General features: G+C 65.1%; 1 protein-coding gene across 1 annotated transcript; it reads left to right on the top strand.

The window, feature by feature from the left end:
• Positions 1 to 37: 37 nt before the first annotated feature.
• AMSG_01258 (uncharacterized protein) lies at positions 38 to 14,692 on the top strand. The gene is made up of 3 exons (XM_013906412.1): positions 38 to 3,735; positions 3,810 to 13,981; positions 14,014 to 14,692. The coding sequence occupies exons 1-3, from the start codon at positions 78 to 80 to the stop codon at positions 14,578 to 14,580; spliced, it is 14,397 nt and encodes a 4,798-aa protein (XP_013761866.1). The 5' UTR covers positions 38 to 77; the 3' UTR covers positions 14,581 to 14,692.
• Positions 14,693 to 14,899: the final 207 nt, after the last annotated feature.

Below are 14,899 nucleotides of genomic sequence, written 5' to 3'. Positions count from 1 at the left end.
CGCCCCGCTCCAAATTCGCCATTCGACTCCAACCCCCCCCTTCCCCGCGTGCACGCCTTCTCCCCCGCAAGCCCCGCATGCCCACGGTACCAGGCACGGGACGGGCAGCTACGGCCACGCTGACTCTGCTCCTACTACTGTGCACCTTGGGCGCGTATGGTTCAAGCTCCCCGCCTGCAGACACCGCATGCACCCTCCTCAACCGCATTGCCTATGATGCTCCGCTTGCCCCCGACTCGCTCTCCGGTCCTGTCCTCTCCTCGGTGGCAGACTTCATCTCCGCCGCCGCAGGCACCACCCCCTGCTCGGCCCTACCGACCCTCCCGCTGACCGCCACATCGACGGCGCTGGCCCTCAATCCTACCTCGGCCTTCTTCGCCGACATGGACGGCGCACTGGGTCCTGTTGCCGTCGCCTCGGGCTCGCTCACCGTCTCGGTCTCGCTCACCGTCCCGCCGACTGCCGCTGACGCACTTGCTGTTGCTGTCCACATCGATATGGCCTTTGTGCTTGCCTCGACCGCGGCGCCCTCGCCGGCATACCCAAACATCGACATGGTGGGCTCGTTCTCGCTCCTCCTCCCGCACATCGAGTACTCGGCTGCAGGCATCGCCTCGCTCCCGCCGCTCCTGCCCTGGTCCGGCTCGATTTCTGCCTCCTCGCCTGATGCCGGTGTCTACGTCCACGACTCGGCCGCCTTTGACGGCCTCCCTGCTCTTGTCCTCTTCAATACTTACCAAGACCCTGTTGTTCTCGACGCAGTTCACGCCCTCGCAGCCCAGCTCCGCGCCCCGCTCACCGACGTCAACGTCCGCATGACCGGTGCCGCCGCCACCCTCGCCGACTCGTCACTCACCGCCCGTGGCCTGTTCATCGACGCCGACTCGGACCTCTTCCATGACGCGCAGCTGCGGTACGGCGAGCGCGCCTATGGTGAGCGCGGTCTCTACGTCTTTGCCGAGGCTGCCTGCGCCGGCCTCGCCTGCGACTCGCCGCTCCAGCGGCTCGTCGCCTCCAACCTCGCCGCCACGGCCCTCTTCCCACACTGCTCGCCAGCTGTTCTCAACAACGATGCCGTTGTGTCGTCCTCCGTTGCCTCGATGTGGATCGCCTACAATGCCTCGACGGGCCTCGCCTCGGTCGTCCCGCTCTCCGGCACTGCCCACACAATGGTCTCGCTCTCCTGCCCGACCAACGACACCGTCGTCACCCTCGCCGTCTCGGCGACCACAACTCCGAACGCGCTTGCCCTCCCCGATCTCATTGTCGCCCATGACATCGTCGCCGTCTACGCCACTCTTAACGCGCACCCGCCAACCCTCCGCGGATTTCTCACCGGCATCATCTGGCCTTCCACCGGTGGCCAGCCTCACGCCCTGCCGGTCGTCAATGTCTTTACTCCGGCTCGCGCTTGCTTCCTTCCTGCCCCGACGACGACCACACCCTCTCTTACAGCCTCAGTCACCTCGCTCTTTGCTTCGCTCAGCGCCGCGGCCTCGTCCTCGCCCCGCACCCCGCCGCGTCTCTTTGACGCCGCCATCGACGCACTCTTTCCCGCCTCCGGCCCGGCACTCGACGCTCTCCTGGCTAGTTACGAGGCTCGTAGCCTGCCGGCTGAGCGATCGCTCCTTGACTTTATCTCATGGTACGCCGCCGCGAAGGTCCCGCTCCTTGTCCCGCCGCCCTACGCGATGGCCCTCAATGTCTCGTTTGACCCCTCTGGCACTACATTTGCTCTCTCAGCGCTCCTCACACTCGACGATGCCGCCATCACCACGCTGCCAAAGCTGACAGCCGTCCTCGACGCCGCCCTCGACGCCGCAGCCTCGGCCCTCAACAGTGCCATCTCCTCGCTTGCTGCCGCCCTCGAGAACATGGTCCCAGGCTCGACCTCGGGCCTCAGTATCCCTACCCTCGACGCCTCGCTTGCGGGCTACATGGCCTCGGCCTCAGCCACGGGCGCTATCTCGCTCTCGACCATCGTTTCGCTCGAGCCGGCGCTCAACGTGGGTCCTGTCGCTATCGATGGCTCACTCGCTCTCACCCTCGAGCTGGCCAGCCTCGACACCGGCGACGCGAACACCCTATTCCCGGCCCTCACGCTGCACGTCGGCCTCGCCGCGCCACCATCGCTGACTGCGTCGGCGGCGCCGCTGGTGCCGACGGTCTCGCTCCCCCTGGCGAACTTTGCAAGCTCGGCAGCGGCGGCGCTCGGCGCTCCGCGCGGCGCGCTTTCGCTCGCCTCGCCATTGCTCGCCCACCTCGACACGCTGGTGACCTCGCCGCGGTCGACCTTTGGCCCGCTTCTCTCGTCCGCCGCAGCTTCGCTGGCCTCAGCTTCACCCTGGATTTTCCACGGCCTTGATCCGCTGCCGTACTCACCGGCCTCGCTCTCGGACACCCTGGACATCGCCACTCTCCTCACAGAGGTGCTTGCCAACATCCTTCCCGACGCACCGACCTCCTCGCTCGATCTTGCCGCGCTCCTCACACGCACCGCCGCACTCACCATCAACTCGGATAGCTCGACGCTCACGACATCGTTTGGCCTCTCGCTCACACCCGAGCCGACTCTGGAGCTCCTCCTTGTGGCCTCGTCGCGACTGCAGCCTCACCTGCGCTCTAACATGGCACCGTGGTTCCCGGTCTTTGGCTCGGCCTCGCTCGGCCCGATGCCCATCACAGCAAACCTGCGCCTAGCGGCCACCTTGGCTCCCAGTACCGGCGCCACCATCACCGACCTGGACTTTGCCGCAGCGCTCAACGTCTCGCGCTTTGTGGTCCCGGTCACCATCGGCATGCAGCCGGCACTCACCCTCGACGGCAGCTTCCACCTCTCGGTCACACATTCGCTCGGAGCACCGAACCCGCTCGCGGCTGCGCTCACCCTTGATCTCACTTGCTCCACCCAGTCGTTCCTTGGCGGCGCGCTGGCGCCGCAGACCTATGCCCTGCATCTCAGCACGCCGAACCTCTTCCACAATCCGGAGATCCTGCCATCGCCACTGGTCTTCTCAGTCACTTCGTTGACCTCACCAGCCGCCGGCGCAGCTGCTGTCCCACTCGACCTTGTGCCGTCGCGCGCGCTCAACGCGCTCATTTCAACCGTCTTTCGCCTCGGCTCCTCGCTCTTTGCCGACGGCGGTACGCTCGACCTCGAGCTTGCGCCGCTCGGGACCTCGGTAGGTGCGCTCTCCACTCCGTCGCGAATGGAGCAGTTGGCCCTGGCGCGAATGGCCCGCCCAGGCGACGCCACAGACACCGCCACAATTCTGGCCGCGCTCCCCTCGCCCGCGCTCGCCACTCCGCCGTCCGTCTTCAACCAGACCCTCGAGATCTCGCTCAACAACATCCCGGCACTCGCCACTGTCTGTACCATTGCCGGGCAGCTGACGGCACCGGCTGACTGGCCGCACCTCCTTAACGCTGCGCTCACCGGACCCGAGTGCGGCGCCTTTGCCCGCGTCCTCGTCTTTGGCCTCGACACCGACGACGATGACGCCGACCCGCTGTCGACCACCATCTCCGCACCGTCAGCACTCACTATTCGCGCCCGGCTGCCGGGCCTGGTGCGGTCGCTGCGCATTGCGGTGGTCGCCAATCCCCTGGGCCTCGCCGATGGGCCGTTCCCGCTCGCCACTCCGTTTGAGGTCACTGTTGGCTCGACCGCCATTGTCCCGCAGTTCTCGTCGTTCATCGACCTCTCGGTCCTTGCGGCGTCGGTCCTTCTCCGCCGTCGGCGCGCTCGCTCCTTGTGCCGCGACTGGTCTCGGTTCCGGTCGCCGATCTCGCTTCGATCATCCCACCAGCTTGGACCGCGTACTACCCGCCCACGCTAGATGCGTACATGTTCTCGCTCGACGCTGTGTTTGAGTACGAGATTGATCCGCCAATTGCCATGCAGACCTCGTTTGCGACGCTCGGCAACGCCATCTCACTCTCGTCGCCGCTCCCCGGCAAGCTCGCCGGCGGAGCCAAGGTTGCGATCTCTGGCGGATTTGGCGCTGTCCTCGGCGCGCCGCCATCCGGCTCGGGCGCTGCGCTCCTCATCACCAACTTTGGCTCTGAAGCCGAGCCGCGCCCGCTCAACGAGGCGCTCGTCGTTGCGCCGAACAACACTGCCACCCTCACTTTGGGCTACAACGTCCACGCCAAGGGCGGACCCGGCGGCGCGGCGCCGCCAGTCTACCAGGAGGCGCTGCTGGCCATCACTCTTCCGCCGGGCGAGTACTTTAACGCCACCATCTACGCAGCAGTCGCTGCCGCGGCCTCGGCCGCGCTCCCGGCGCCAGAAATGATCTCGGCGGTGCCGTATACCTCGCTCTCTGCGCGGCTGTACAACGCGTCGTCGGCGCTGTCGTCGACCACTGGTGTCGTCGCCGCCGACTCGGCGTTCCAGGTCAAGCTCACGGCGTCGCCGGTGGAGGACAGTGCCAACTCGCTCCTCTACGTCCCAATCTCGTTCAAGGTCACTGCGTCGACCATCCCGGCGCTCGCCGAGGGCACAGGCGTGCCGGCGTCGCAAGTCCGCATGGTGGCACAATCGCTCGCGCTCGGCCTCACCGCCAACCTCACCGCCGAGCTCCTCGACCTCACCGGGCGTGTGGGCATCACGTCGTTCACCACCGGCTCGACATCAGCCTTTGTCAATCTGCATCTCGGCGCCGGCCCGGCGCCTGGCACACCGGCGTTCACGCCGGTCGCCTCGCTCGTCGATGCCGTCATGGACACCTCAAAGCTTTTTGGCACCTTTGCGCTGACCCTCGACGTCGATGCCGGACTCGACGTCACACACGTCGCCCTTCAGGTCCTCACCCTTTCATTCCCGGACCTGCCGAATTTGCACCTGCGCATGAGCGTTGACGCCGGCCTCATTCTGTCTGATCCAGAACTTGCGGCGCTCAGCTACGATTGGACGGCAAGCTGGACCGGTGGCTTTGACGCCCTCGCTGCATACAACGCTCTGACGACCGGATCGCTATCCGCCTGCGATGTCATGGACACACTCGTCTACGCCTCGGCCGTAGTCTTTGACTCGCCCATTGCCAATGCTCGGCTACCCGGCACAGACTTTAAGCTCGCCAAGCTCGGCGCTGACTCGGTGGTGGCGAAGCTGGATGCCCTGCGGCTGGCAGTCTGCACTCGAAGCCTCGAAGAGCCGCTAACGCTCACAGTTCTCTGCTCACTCGCCGACATGATCCTGGCCGAGCTGCCGTCGCAGAACGGCGCCGCGTTTACCGTCTGTGCCCACGGCGCCTTTACTGACACCGCCACTATTTCGCTGACGCTTATGCGGCGACCTTTTGCCGCCAATGTAACCACCTCTGCGCGGCTCGATCTGGATCAACTGCTCGGCGCGTCGTCAAGCCTCCCGGTTGGAGTAGGCGCGTCTGCGGATCTTGTTGCCACCGCCACCGTCGAGTACCAGCTCGTTGTTTCGCTCAATCTGGCAACTGCGGCGGTGTCTGTTGAGCCAGGAAGCTCGTACATCCGCACAGCCGCCGGCGTCGACTTTGACGGCGAGCTGACGCTCAGCTTTGGCGCGCTGGCGCTCCGGCTCGGCGAAGTCCACATTGACGTGACTGACGCGGCGCTGGCCGCCGTCGCTGCGCCGCCGGACGCCGCCTCGGGCTTCCTCCCCAGGTTTGACCTCAGCCTTACCGGCTCGGCCAGTCTCAACGCACTCCTCTCCATCAACGAGAACGTGGTGTGCTCTCTGGCGGTGGCGGTTCCGGATCTGGCGGCCTTCCTCGACAGGCGCGCATCGGCGTCGGTTGTCGAGGCCGGTATCAACTGCGGCTCGGGCGTTGTTGACGCCATTGTCGACGCGCTTGGGGAGCTCAGCATCCAGGCCTTCTTTACCAAGGACGTCATGGCGCTGCTCAACGCATGGATTGACGGCGTCGGTGAGTTCCTCACCCGCGTCGAGATCTTCCTCGGCAAGGCCAATCTCGACGTCGGCTTCCTCGGCCCGGGCTTTGCAGACGCCGCCGTGGCACGACTCCGCGAGCGACTGATGGCGCCGGTCACGCTGCGCAAGCTGGTGGCCACGATCAACGACGTGGTCACCGATCTGCGCCACGACCGCGCCCGGCTCCTCCCGCCGTTTGCCATCCCGCGCTTCGTGTGGGAGCAGGTTCTCGCCGCGTTCTGCGACGTTCTCGAGGACCTTCTGGTTTCGTGTCCGAGTCTGCCACCCGGCGAGCTCACCGACAACCTGCATCTTCCGTTTGTGCTTGGTGACGCCGAGCTCATTGCCTTTGACGAGCTGAAGTTCCGGCTTGGCGCCCGCGGGCTGGCCGAGCTCGAGATCGACTGCAATCTGGATCTTGCGCTCGACTGGCAGCTGGCCTTTGGCCTCGCGTACTCACGTGACCGAGGCCTGCGGCTTGACTTTGAGACTGCGCCCGAGGTGGCCTCGTTCTCCGCGGCAGTGGTCTTCAATCCGGGCTGTTCGCTTGCCGGCCAACTGGCGGTGGCCGGCTTCGAGATGTCACCACAACCCGGCTCGTCGGGCCTCTCGCTCGAGCTGAGCGTGGCGCCGGCTTTCCGCAGCGCGACGCTCTCGCTTGGTGCGACGCTCGGCGGCCCGGCGACACTCGGCCTAGGTGGCTTGCTCAACAGGCTCATCGAGAACGCCGAGCTGGAGAGTCCCGGCTCGGGTGCGCTGCTCAAGCTCGCGCCTCATGTCGAATGGGACCTCGCGCTCGGTTGGTCGCTGACCGCAAGCGTCGGCGATGGCAGCTCGTTCGTTGCTGCACCACCGACGTTTGAGCTGAGCAACGGGAAGCTCTGCATGGGCTCTTTCCTCACCGATCTTGTCGGCGGCGTGCTTCGGCAGGCCGACGACGTGCTGACCCCGCTCGAGCCGTTTATCGGTCCCGACGGGTACCTCGTTCGCGAGATCAAGTACACCGACATCATTTTCGGCCGCCGGCTCTCTGCGCTTGAGATGGCCGTTGAGCTCTGCGGCATCTACGACTGCTCTGCCGACGGGGTGCTCGAGGCTGTTGAGAAGTTCATCAACATTGTCGACATTGCGGTCCGCCTCAAGTCACTGGCTTCAGCCAACACCGGCGGGCCGTGCGACCTGCACATGTCGCTTCAGGATCTCGAGGTCATGCTCGAGGCGGCGACGACACCGTTTGCCGGCGACGCACCGCCGTTTGCCCACCTGCCGTCCTTCCGCCACGGCGCAGACCTCATGCTGGCGGCCGACAGCAATGCGCTGCATCCAGGTGATCTGGTGACCATTGCCAAGTCACCGCTTCCGGATCCGGAGGTCATTTCGGCGGTCACCGATCCGTTTGTCAACCAGGAGTTCAACGAGCTGCTGGAACTCATGGGCGGCTCGGCGAACCAGCCAGCCGACGACTCGCCATCAGGGTTTCGGCTGTATCTCCTCCACGGCTCGATTGCCAACAACGTGATCAAGATCTTCTTTGGTCTCGACACGCCAATTGTGGGATACTATGTGGCACCTGCACGGTTTGCGCTGGCGCCGACCTGGTCGTGGGTGGTGTGGCCGGTGCCAATTGTGACTGTGGACATTGCGATTCCTATGTCGGTGACGGTGTACGTCGGCGACTTGGCCGTCATGTCGTCGGCAGTTGTCGACGCGGTAGCGCAGAAGAACGTCGGGCTCATCGCTCGCGGCGTGGCCATCAAAACCATCAACGACAACGGATCGAAGCGATGGCAGCTGCAGGCGTCGGTCGGCATTGCCGGCGGTGCAACGGTCAACCTGCTGGTGGTCAAGGGTTCGGCGGCGGTAGGCATCCAGCTGGTGGGCAAGCTCCGGTTTGTGTCGATCAACGGTCAGCCGTGGCTCACTGTCGACGAGCTGGCGTGGATGGTCAAGGCGTACGGAGTGTGGGACGCGCTCGAGAAGGAGCTCTCGCTGGAGCTGTTTGTGACGGCCAAAATCAAGGTCTTTGCGCTCTTTGGCTACAAGACCGTGGCCAAGTGGTCGCACACCTGGTCGTGGCCGCTGGTTACGGCAGCCCCGCTCCCACTCCCACCGGCGGCCTCGCCGACAGGCGCCCTCAACATGGGCCTTCTCTCTGGTGCCAACGATTTGGCTCCGGACCTGGCTAGCGACATGTCGCTTGAAGCCCTGCCCAAGTTTGCAGTTTATGAGGCTCTGAGCGATTCCGGCATCCAGCTGGTCACCTCGTTCAAGCCGGCGAACCATCTTGCCGGCGCCTCGCTGCTGACGCGGGCGGTGCCGATCAACTCGGTAGAGACGATTGGGACGTACGGTCCTCCATCGGGCTCGGCCTTTGTCTTTGACCTTGGCTTTACCAACAAGCTGGTCTCGCTGCCGTCGGCGAGCGGAATGACGGTGCGACTGCCACTGGCGCCGTACGCAAGTCTTCTGGCGACGACGTCGTCCACGAGCGGCAACGTGGCGACACTGTCGACTGCGCGAACGGTGGTGCTGTCAGCGAACCGGCTTGCGGCCGGCGCGGCGTCGGGCGCTACCTTTGGCACCTGCGGCGCCGTGGTCATTGACCAGCCGCTGGCGGCACTCATCTACGACGTGAGCGGGCTGCCGTGTGCGACGACGCTCGAGGCCGGCGCTGGCGGGCGAGTGCGGCTTTCGGGCTCGCTGGCCAGCTTTGGCCATCCGCTGGTGATGACCGGCTCGCCGATGGAGCTCTCGATTGCACTGACCGGCGCACATACGCTGGCTGTGAGTGAGCAGTCGGTGAGTGGGCTTGGCGCCCTCGCCCTCAGCTACCCCGCCAGCTTGTTCAACCTCACCATTTCCGGCGTCGACACGTCACAGGAGAGCACGTTTACGCTCAGCGACTCTCCTCCGGCGCGGTTCACCACCTTTAATGGCGCGCCTGTCGACACACGGCTTGTTCTGCCTGCGTTCGAGGCTGTGCATGGACACGTGGCGTTCCGCGGCGCGCCGGCGGTGACCAACACGTTGCATGTGGGCGTGGCGGCAGCGGCCGGCGAGGTGACCAAACTCGCGTCGTCGACAAGCTCGCTGGTCCTCACCGACGGCGGCGGCAACCACTCGGTCTCGCATGTCAACGTGCACACGTTGGCGCTCGACGTGACCGCGTCGGGCGGGGCAGTGTTCGAGTCAACGGTGATGTCGCCTGCCGACGGGGCACGAGTCGAGGTCACGCTCGCCGGCGATGCGTCGACCGAGATGTCGACGACGGTGACCGGATGCTCTGGCTCGTCGCAGCACGTGGTACGGATGCAGGGCGGCGGCAACATGACGACGGTGCTCCGAGATGTGTCCAGCTTTGGCTGCACGGTGTACGTGTATGGGTCGCTAGCGGCCGACCAGCGTGACACGCTGGTGCTTGACGATCTGACGGCAGCAGGCCCACGGACCCATGTGGTCATCAACCGGGGCGGCATTGTGCTGTACGACCCGTTGCGGGCGTTCCAGCCGGTCAACGTGTTCTTTGAGGCCATCGAGCGGCTGGAGCTGGACTTTAGCACTGCTGGTGCATCGACGGCGTACCACGTCGAATTTGCAGCCGGTACACTTGGCACGTCAGTGGTGATCAGGCTACCGCCGGTGCCTCGGCCTGCTGTCGGCCCGCCGGTCAACTTTGTGCAGATTGTGGCCAACTCGGATCCTGTTCTTGTGACGGGCACGTTTGATCTGCGGATCGGAGTCGATGTTAGCGGATCGACGTCACCGCTGCTGCAGACGTCTGCGCCGCTGAGCGGCATTACCGCTCCGATTCTGGTGGCGCCGGCCAACACCGAGCCGCTACTCCCGATGCGAGTGACGGCGGCGGCAGGCGTGAACGCACCGGCGCAGCGGCTGTTGCTGGACAACGGATGCTTCTCGAGCTTTGGGCTCGCCGACGCGTACGCAGCCGACCCCGAACCACTCATCCAGACTTCTGTGCCCAGTGCGTGGGTGTGCGAGGCTGCGCGGAGCGCGCTTCCCGGTGCGCCGTCGTTTGACGACTGCAGCACAGCGCGATGCGCTGTGAATGTGGCGCCGACAGCGCAAGTTGCGTTTGAGGTGTCTACTGGCGACGCACACGATGTGGTGGTCGGCCGCAGCCTGCAAACCATCAGCCTCACGCTCGACACCGGCGGTGGCAACGACCGGGTCTCGTGGAGCGATGCCGCGTCACCGAGCGCCACGCTCACAGCGGCTCTCGGCGCGGGCGCCGACTCGGTGTGCGTGATGAACGCGGCTGGCGCTTCGGCTGTTGATCTCGGCGAGGACGGCGAGGGCGACACACTGCTGGTGTGTTACGACGTGGACGGCTCACTCGCACCGCCATCGATGGTCGAACCCGGGTCCTTTGCCCCGATGTCGACCAATCCGCTTGCTGCGTCGTCGCTGGCGGTGTTGCGGCTGACAGCTGTTGACACAGCGCATGTGTCAGGCCGGCCAGTCCAGTGCCGCGGCTCGCTTGACGCGCCGCTGGACGTGTCAAGTCCTGTGGGCCCTCCGGCACTCCCTGCGCCTGGCTCGGAGACGCCGCTGCTCCCGATTTCAGAGGCTGGGTGCGCATACAAGAGTGTGCTCAACATGACTGGACTGGATGGCGTGCGGCTTTGGTACGAGGGCACTCCTGAGCAGTGCGTGCGGGTTGTGGGCGGCGGGCAGAATGGCGAGGTTACGCTGCAGATGCAGACAGCGTCCAACTATGCGGTCGAGTTTGCGCTGCCGAGCTACACAGCAGCCGCGTTTACCGGCGTTGTCCACGGCTATCCGGAGCGGTCGGATGGAGTAGTGACCGTCACCATTCCAGCGGGTGACATGCACTTTGCGACGGCGCTCCCACCCGAGGCCAAAATCCAGCGCTTTGCTGACAACACCGAAGCGGGCAGCATCAGCTTTGGTCTCTTTACAGCGACACTCTACCAACCGAGCGGGCTGGTGCTGAACGCAGTCGGCGCAACGCCTGTGGACGACATTCCGCTCACACATGCGTCAGGGCTTGAAGTGACGGTGACCGGGGCGCCGAACGGGGCCGAGCTGTTTGTACACGGCGCCGACGCGCGGACCTCGGTCCGGTTCCCTGGTGCGGCGTCGGATGGTAGTGCGCTGCAGTACAGTGGGCCGGTGGTTGTGGTAACGAATGCAAGCGTGGCAATTTCCGGCGACGTGACGGCAGCCGAGACGACGACGTTTGTGGCGGTTGGGAGCCAGACGCGGATGGCATCATTCCCGATGAGCCACATGAGTGCCGAGCCCGCGCTCGAGTTTTGGCACGGATGCCTGCGCCCGCGGAGCGGAGCGGGCGCGCGTGCCGCATCGAGCTGGATGCTGCGTCTTGTGGACGCGCTTCCAGGGGCGCTCACATCGGCGCAGCTCATGAACTGCCTCCCGGGTCCGCTGCTGATGTCCGAGGCCGACGTTGTCCGTCTTGTTGCAGGCAACGTGTCTGTGGCATCGATGGGCTCGGGTCACACGGTGCGGTCGCTGGTGCTGGATGCACGGGCAATGGCCGTCGCCGAGGTCGAGGTGGAGCCGCTGGGCGGACGGGACAACCGTCCTGGCTGGTGGAGCGGGGTGCGGATGAGCACGATTGTCGAGGCCGAAGGTGTTATGATGTTTGAGACTAACGCTGGGTACTCGTTTGCGCTGCAGGTAGTGACGAGCCCTGGCACGGCCACAACCATCCGCGGCGGCTCGCCGCTGTTCGTCAGCGGGTCGCACGTCCAGCTCAACACGTCATCGTCTGCGGCGTTTGCTGGAGAGTACGCGTTTGGTGAAGCGTGGCCAGAGATCGCGGCGCCCAAAAGGCTGCGGGGCTCGGTCCAGCTGACGACAGCAAGTGGGAGCAGCCTTGTGTTGGCTTCGGGTGCAAGCATTGACGGAGCCGGTATGCCCGGGCTGGATGTCCGAGGAAATGGAGAGGTCTCAACTCTGGAGGCACGCGTTCGGTTTGTGGTTGATGTCGACGAGGGCGAGGCCCCGTACGCGGTTGTCAACCGCGAGGTGACTCTTACAGCAGACACGATGCGGATTGGAGCCCGGGGCACAGATGCTGGACCGCCTACGGTGGAAATTGTACTTCGCGATGGCATGCTCCCTCGCAAGCGGTACGTGCGCGAGGTGGTGTTTGAGGACGCAAGTCTCAACTGGGTTGTAGTAGGCCCGGAACACGCGCTTCCCGTCAGGAACGAGCTTCCGACAATCCGTGTGCTGGGAGAGCGGAGCGGGCTTGTGCTTGCGCCTTCTGTCGGGGCCGAGGCTGCAGGCGTTCTGCTTGCGCCGGCGGGACGCGAGCTCCGACTGGACGTCGCGGCGGGAGCGATTGGAACCGGCGGCGGCGGAAGCGATCGTGTGGACGGAGCGACGATGCCGTGTTTTGAGCCTGCAACGACGTGCACAGCACATGCGATGGCGACGTGGGCGGTGGCACAGTCTGCATGCTACAGCTCCGACACGGTCCAGGCCTGCCAGGCCTCTGCGGCGGTAGTTGTTGAGACGAGCGCGCCGCTGCACTGCCGGTCACCCGCGGCCGGTTGGATGGTTTCTGTTGACGGACGAGGCGGCCAGTACGCGGGCGTTATTAGCGGCGACAGCACCACTGGGGCGCCGCGGTTAGGATATGACCCGCCGTCGCGATGGCCGCTGGGCTACCTGGTTGTGGCCCTGTCGTATGTGGCATGGGCCGGGCTGGTGGGCTCGCTGGTTGTGGGCCACTTCCGCGACCCCGGGCTCTGGTCGAGGTTTGTGATTACTGCCGGAATGCGGGCGCTGTACGCGGGAAGGACTAGCTTTGTCAACGAGCCGCTGCTTGTTATTGTGGAGAGCCTCTCGCGGTGGGCCGGAGTTTGGCTGGCGTGTGCGCCGGCCAGGGTTGCGCAGCATGCAGACGAGCGGCTCTCTGTGACGGCACTGTTTGCGGTGATGGCTTTCAGCACAGTCGTGGTGGGCGTCCTTGCGTGGGTGTTCCACCGTGGTCTTGTGCGTCGCGCGGGCGGCGTACTCGGCGTGCAGTGGGTTGACGACGTGGTCTTTGTGTTGGCCGCCGCTCTCTTTCTGTACCTGCTCCCGTGGGCGGCGTCTGTGGCGCTTGTCTCGATTCGGTATGACGGGGTGTGGTCGACGGTGGTCGGCGTTGTTGTGCTCGTCTTTGGATTCTCTGTCAACCGCGGAGTGTTCATCGCGCGGAAGCGGGTGAATGTAGTGGTTGGCGCAGCGCTTGGCGTGGCGACGACGCTCTACCTGACACCGCTGTGTGTGGCGATGTTTATGGGCGGCCCGTCGCAGCCGGGCGACTGGGGTACTGGGTCGCTTGTGGCGCTGTTCATGGTTGCGGTGCTGTGCAGTGCGGGCGTGGAGAGCCTTTTGTGGGCAACTGCATCTGCGGTGGAACACGCACGAGCGAATCATCTGCGCGATCTCAACATGGTTGGGTTTGTGTGGGAGGTGCTCAACGTTCGAAACGAGGTTGGCCTCTCGCTGTGGTGGGCGATGGCGTGCGTGCAGGTGGGAACGACATGCGCCGGACTCGCTCTTGTGCACCAGATCGGATATGGTAAGTGGAGCGCTGACTCGTTTGGCCTTGCTGGCCTTTGGCTGGCGTGGATTGTGCCTGCAGCGGCGATGAACTGGCTTGCCTTTGTGCGGACGATTCGTCGCAACTGGAAGCAGTGGAAGATGCGGCGGCTGAATGCCCGGATGCGCAACGGGAGCGTGGCGATTAGTGAGACCGTCGTGACGCGCAAGGCGAGCGGGATTGAGCTGGATGCATTCACGGCAGAGACCGAGGCGTACGCGGCGCACTTTGGCGGCGGCGGCGGTGTTGTCGAGCATACACCCGAGCCGGAAGTTATGAGCGCAACAGTCGCCCCGCCAGCTGCTATACCTGCTGTTGTGCCGCCTGCAGCAGCTGTTGCGGCGGCGTCGTCAGAGGTGGCGATGACACCAGCACAGGTGCAAGCGATGCAGTCATGCATCGCGCTTGTGATGGACCTGGGTTCTCAGGCGGCAGACGCCGATGAGCGGTACGAGGTGATGATGAAGGTTCACGGGTGCTCCCACACCTGCCGGACGAGAATACGGCGCTGCACTTTTGGCACCGGTTCCTCTCCAAGTACTGCCATGCGTACGCGGACGAGCTGCAGATGGACGAGAGCGCAGTGGAGGGCGCGGCGGCGAACGCAGCACACGTGCGACACGTGGACTACATGTCGCTCTTGCCAGAGCTGCGGCGGCGCCTGCCGGTCCACGGCGTACGTGCACCTCCGGCAGCGCCTCCGGTTGCACCATCGGCGGCGCCATCGGCTACTGCCGTGGCAAGCGCGGCGGCTGCGGCAGGCACGACCGACAAGGCGACACGATTGGCACCAGGCGTACCCGCGGCCAGCACCGATGCACCGAGTGTGATGGCAGACATTGCGGCTGCGGCGGCCAAGGCGCGCGTGGAAAAGGGCGAACTCCACGTGGGCTCGTCGGACGATCTGTCCTACGCGTCGTCATCGTCATCATCCGACCCCGAGGAGAGCGAGAATGCGAAGCGGCTTCGGCGGCTGCGCAAGCTTGCCCGCAAGAAAAGCATGCGGTATCCAGACAAGGACCGACCGGACGTGTGGATGGCTGAAGGCCAGTCGCGCCGGCTGTGACGGCCACCTCAGCTGGCAGCAATCGTAGTGGTGGTGCGATCGATACCATCGCGCTGAGCAAGCCCGAGGACGACCAGAACGCTGACCACATCATAAAGTCTGCACAAAATGCGCTTGCGAGACTGCAGCGAGTCGTTGTCGCCGGTAGGGACGATAGCAAAGTCGTTGAGGGCGAGTGTGCGTTCAGCTGTGAGCTGAGCCATGACGGCTGTCGCGAGCGATGACAGTGTCACAGACGATGCCCCTGGGAGTGCGATGGGCAGACGAGGTCGATGGGCGCAGCGGGAGGCAGCGAGGCATCACAGTCGACAAACCCGCG

The sequence above is a fragment of the Thecamonas trahens genome (assembly GCF_000142905.1).
Source record: "Thecamonas trahens ATCC 50062 unplaced genomic scaffold supercont1.5, whole genome shotgun sequence".
Classification (NCBI taxonomy): domain Eukaryota; order Apusomonadida; family Apusomonadidae; genus Thecamonas; species Thecamonas trahens.
The sequence above is the reverse complement of the archived record's forward strand: the minus strand, read 5'-3'. Positions and strand labels throughout refer to the sequence as shown.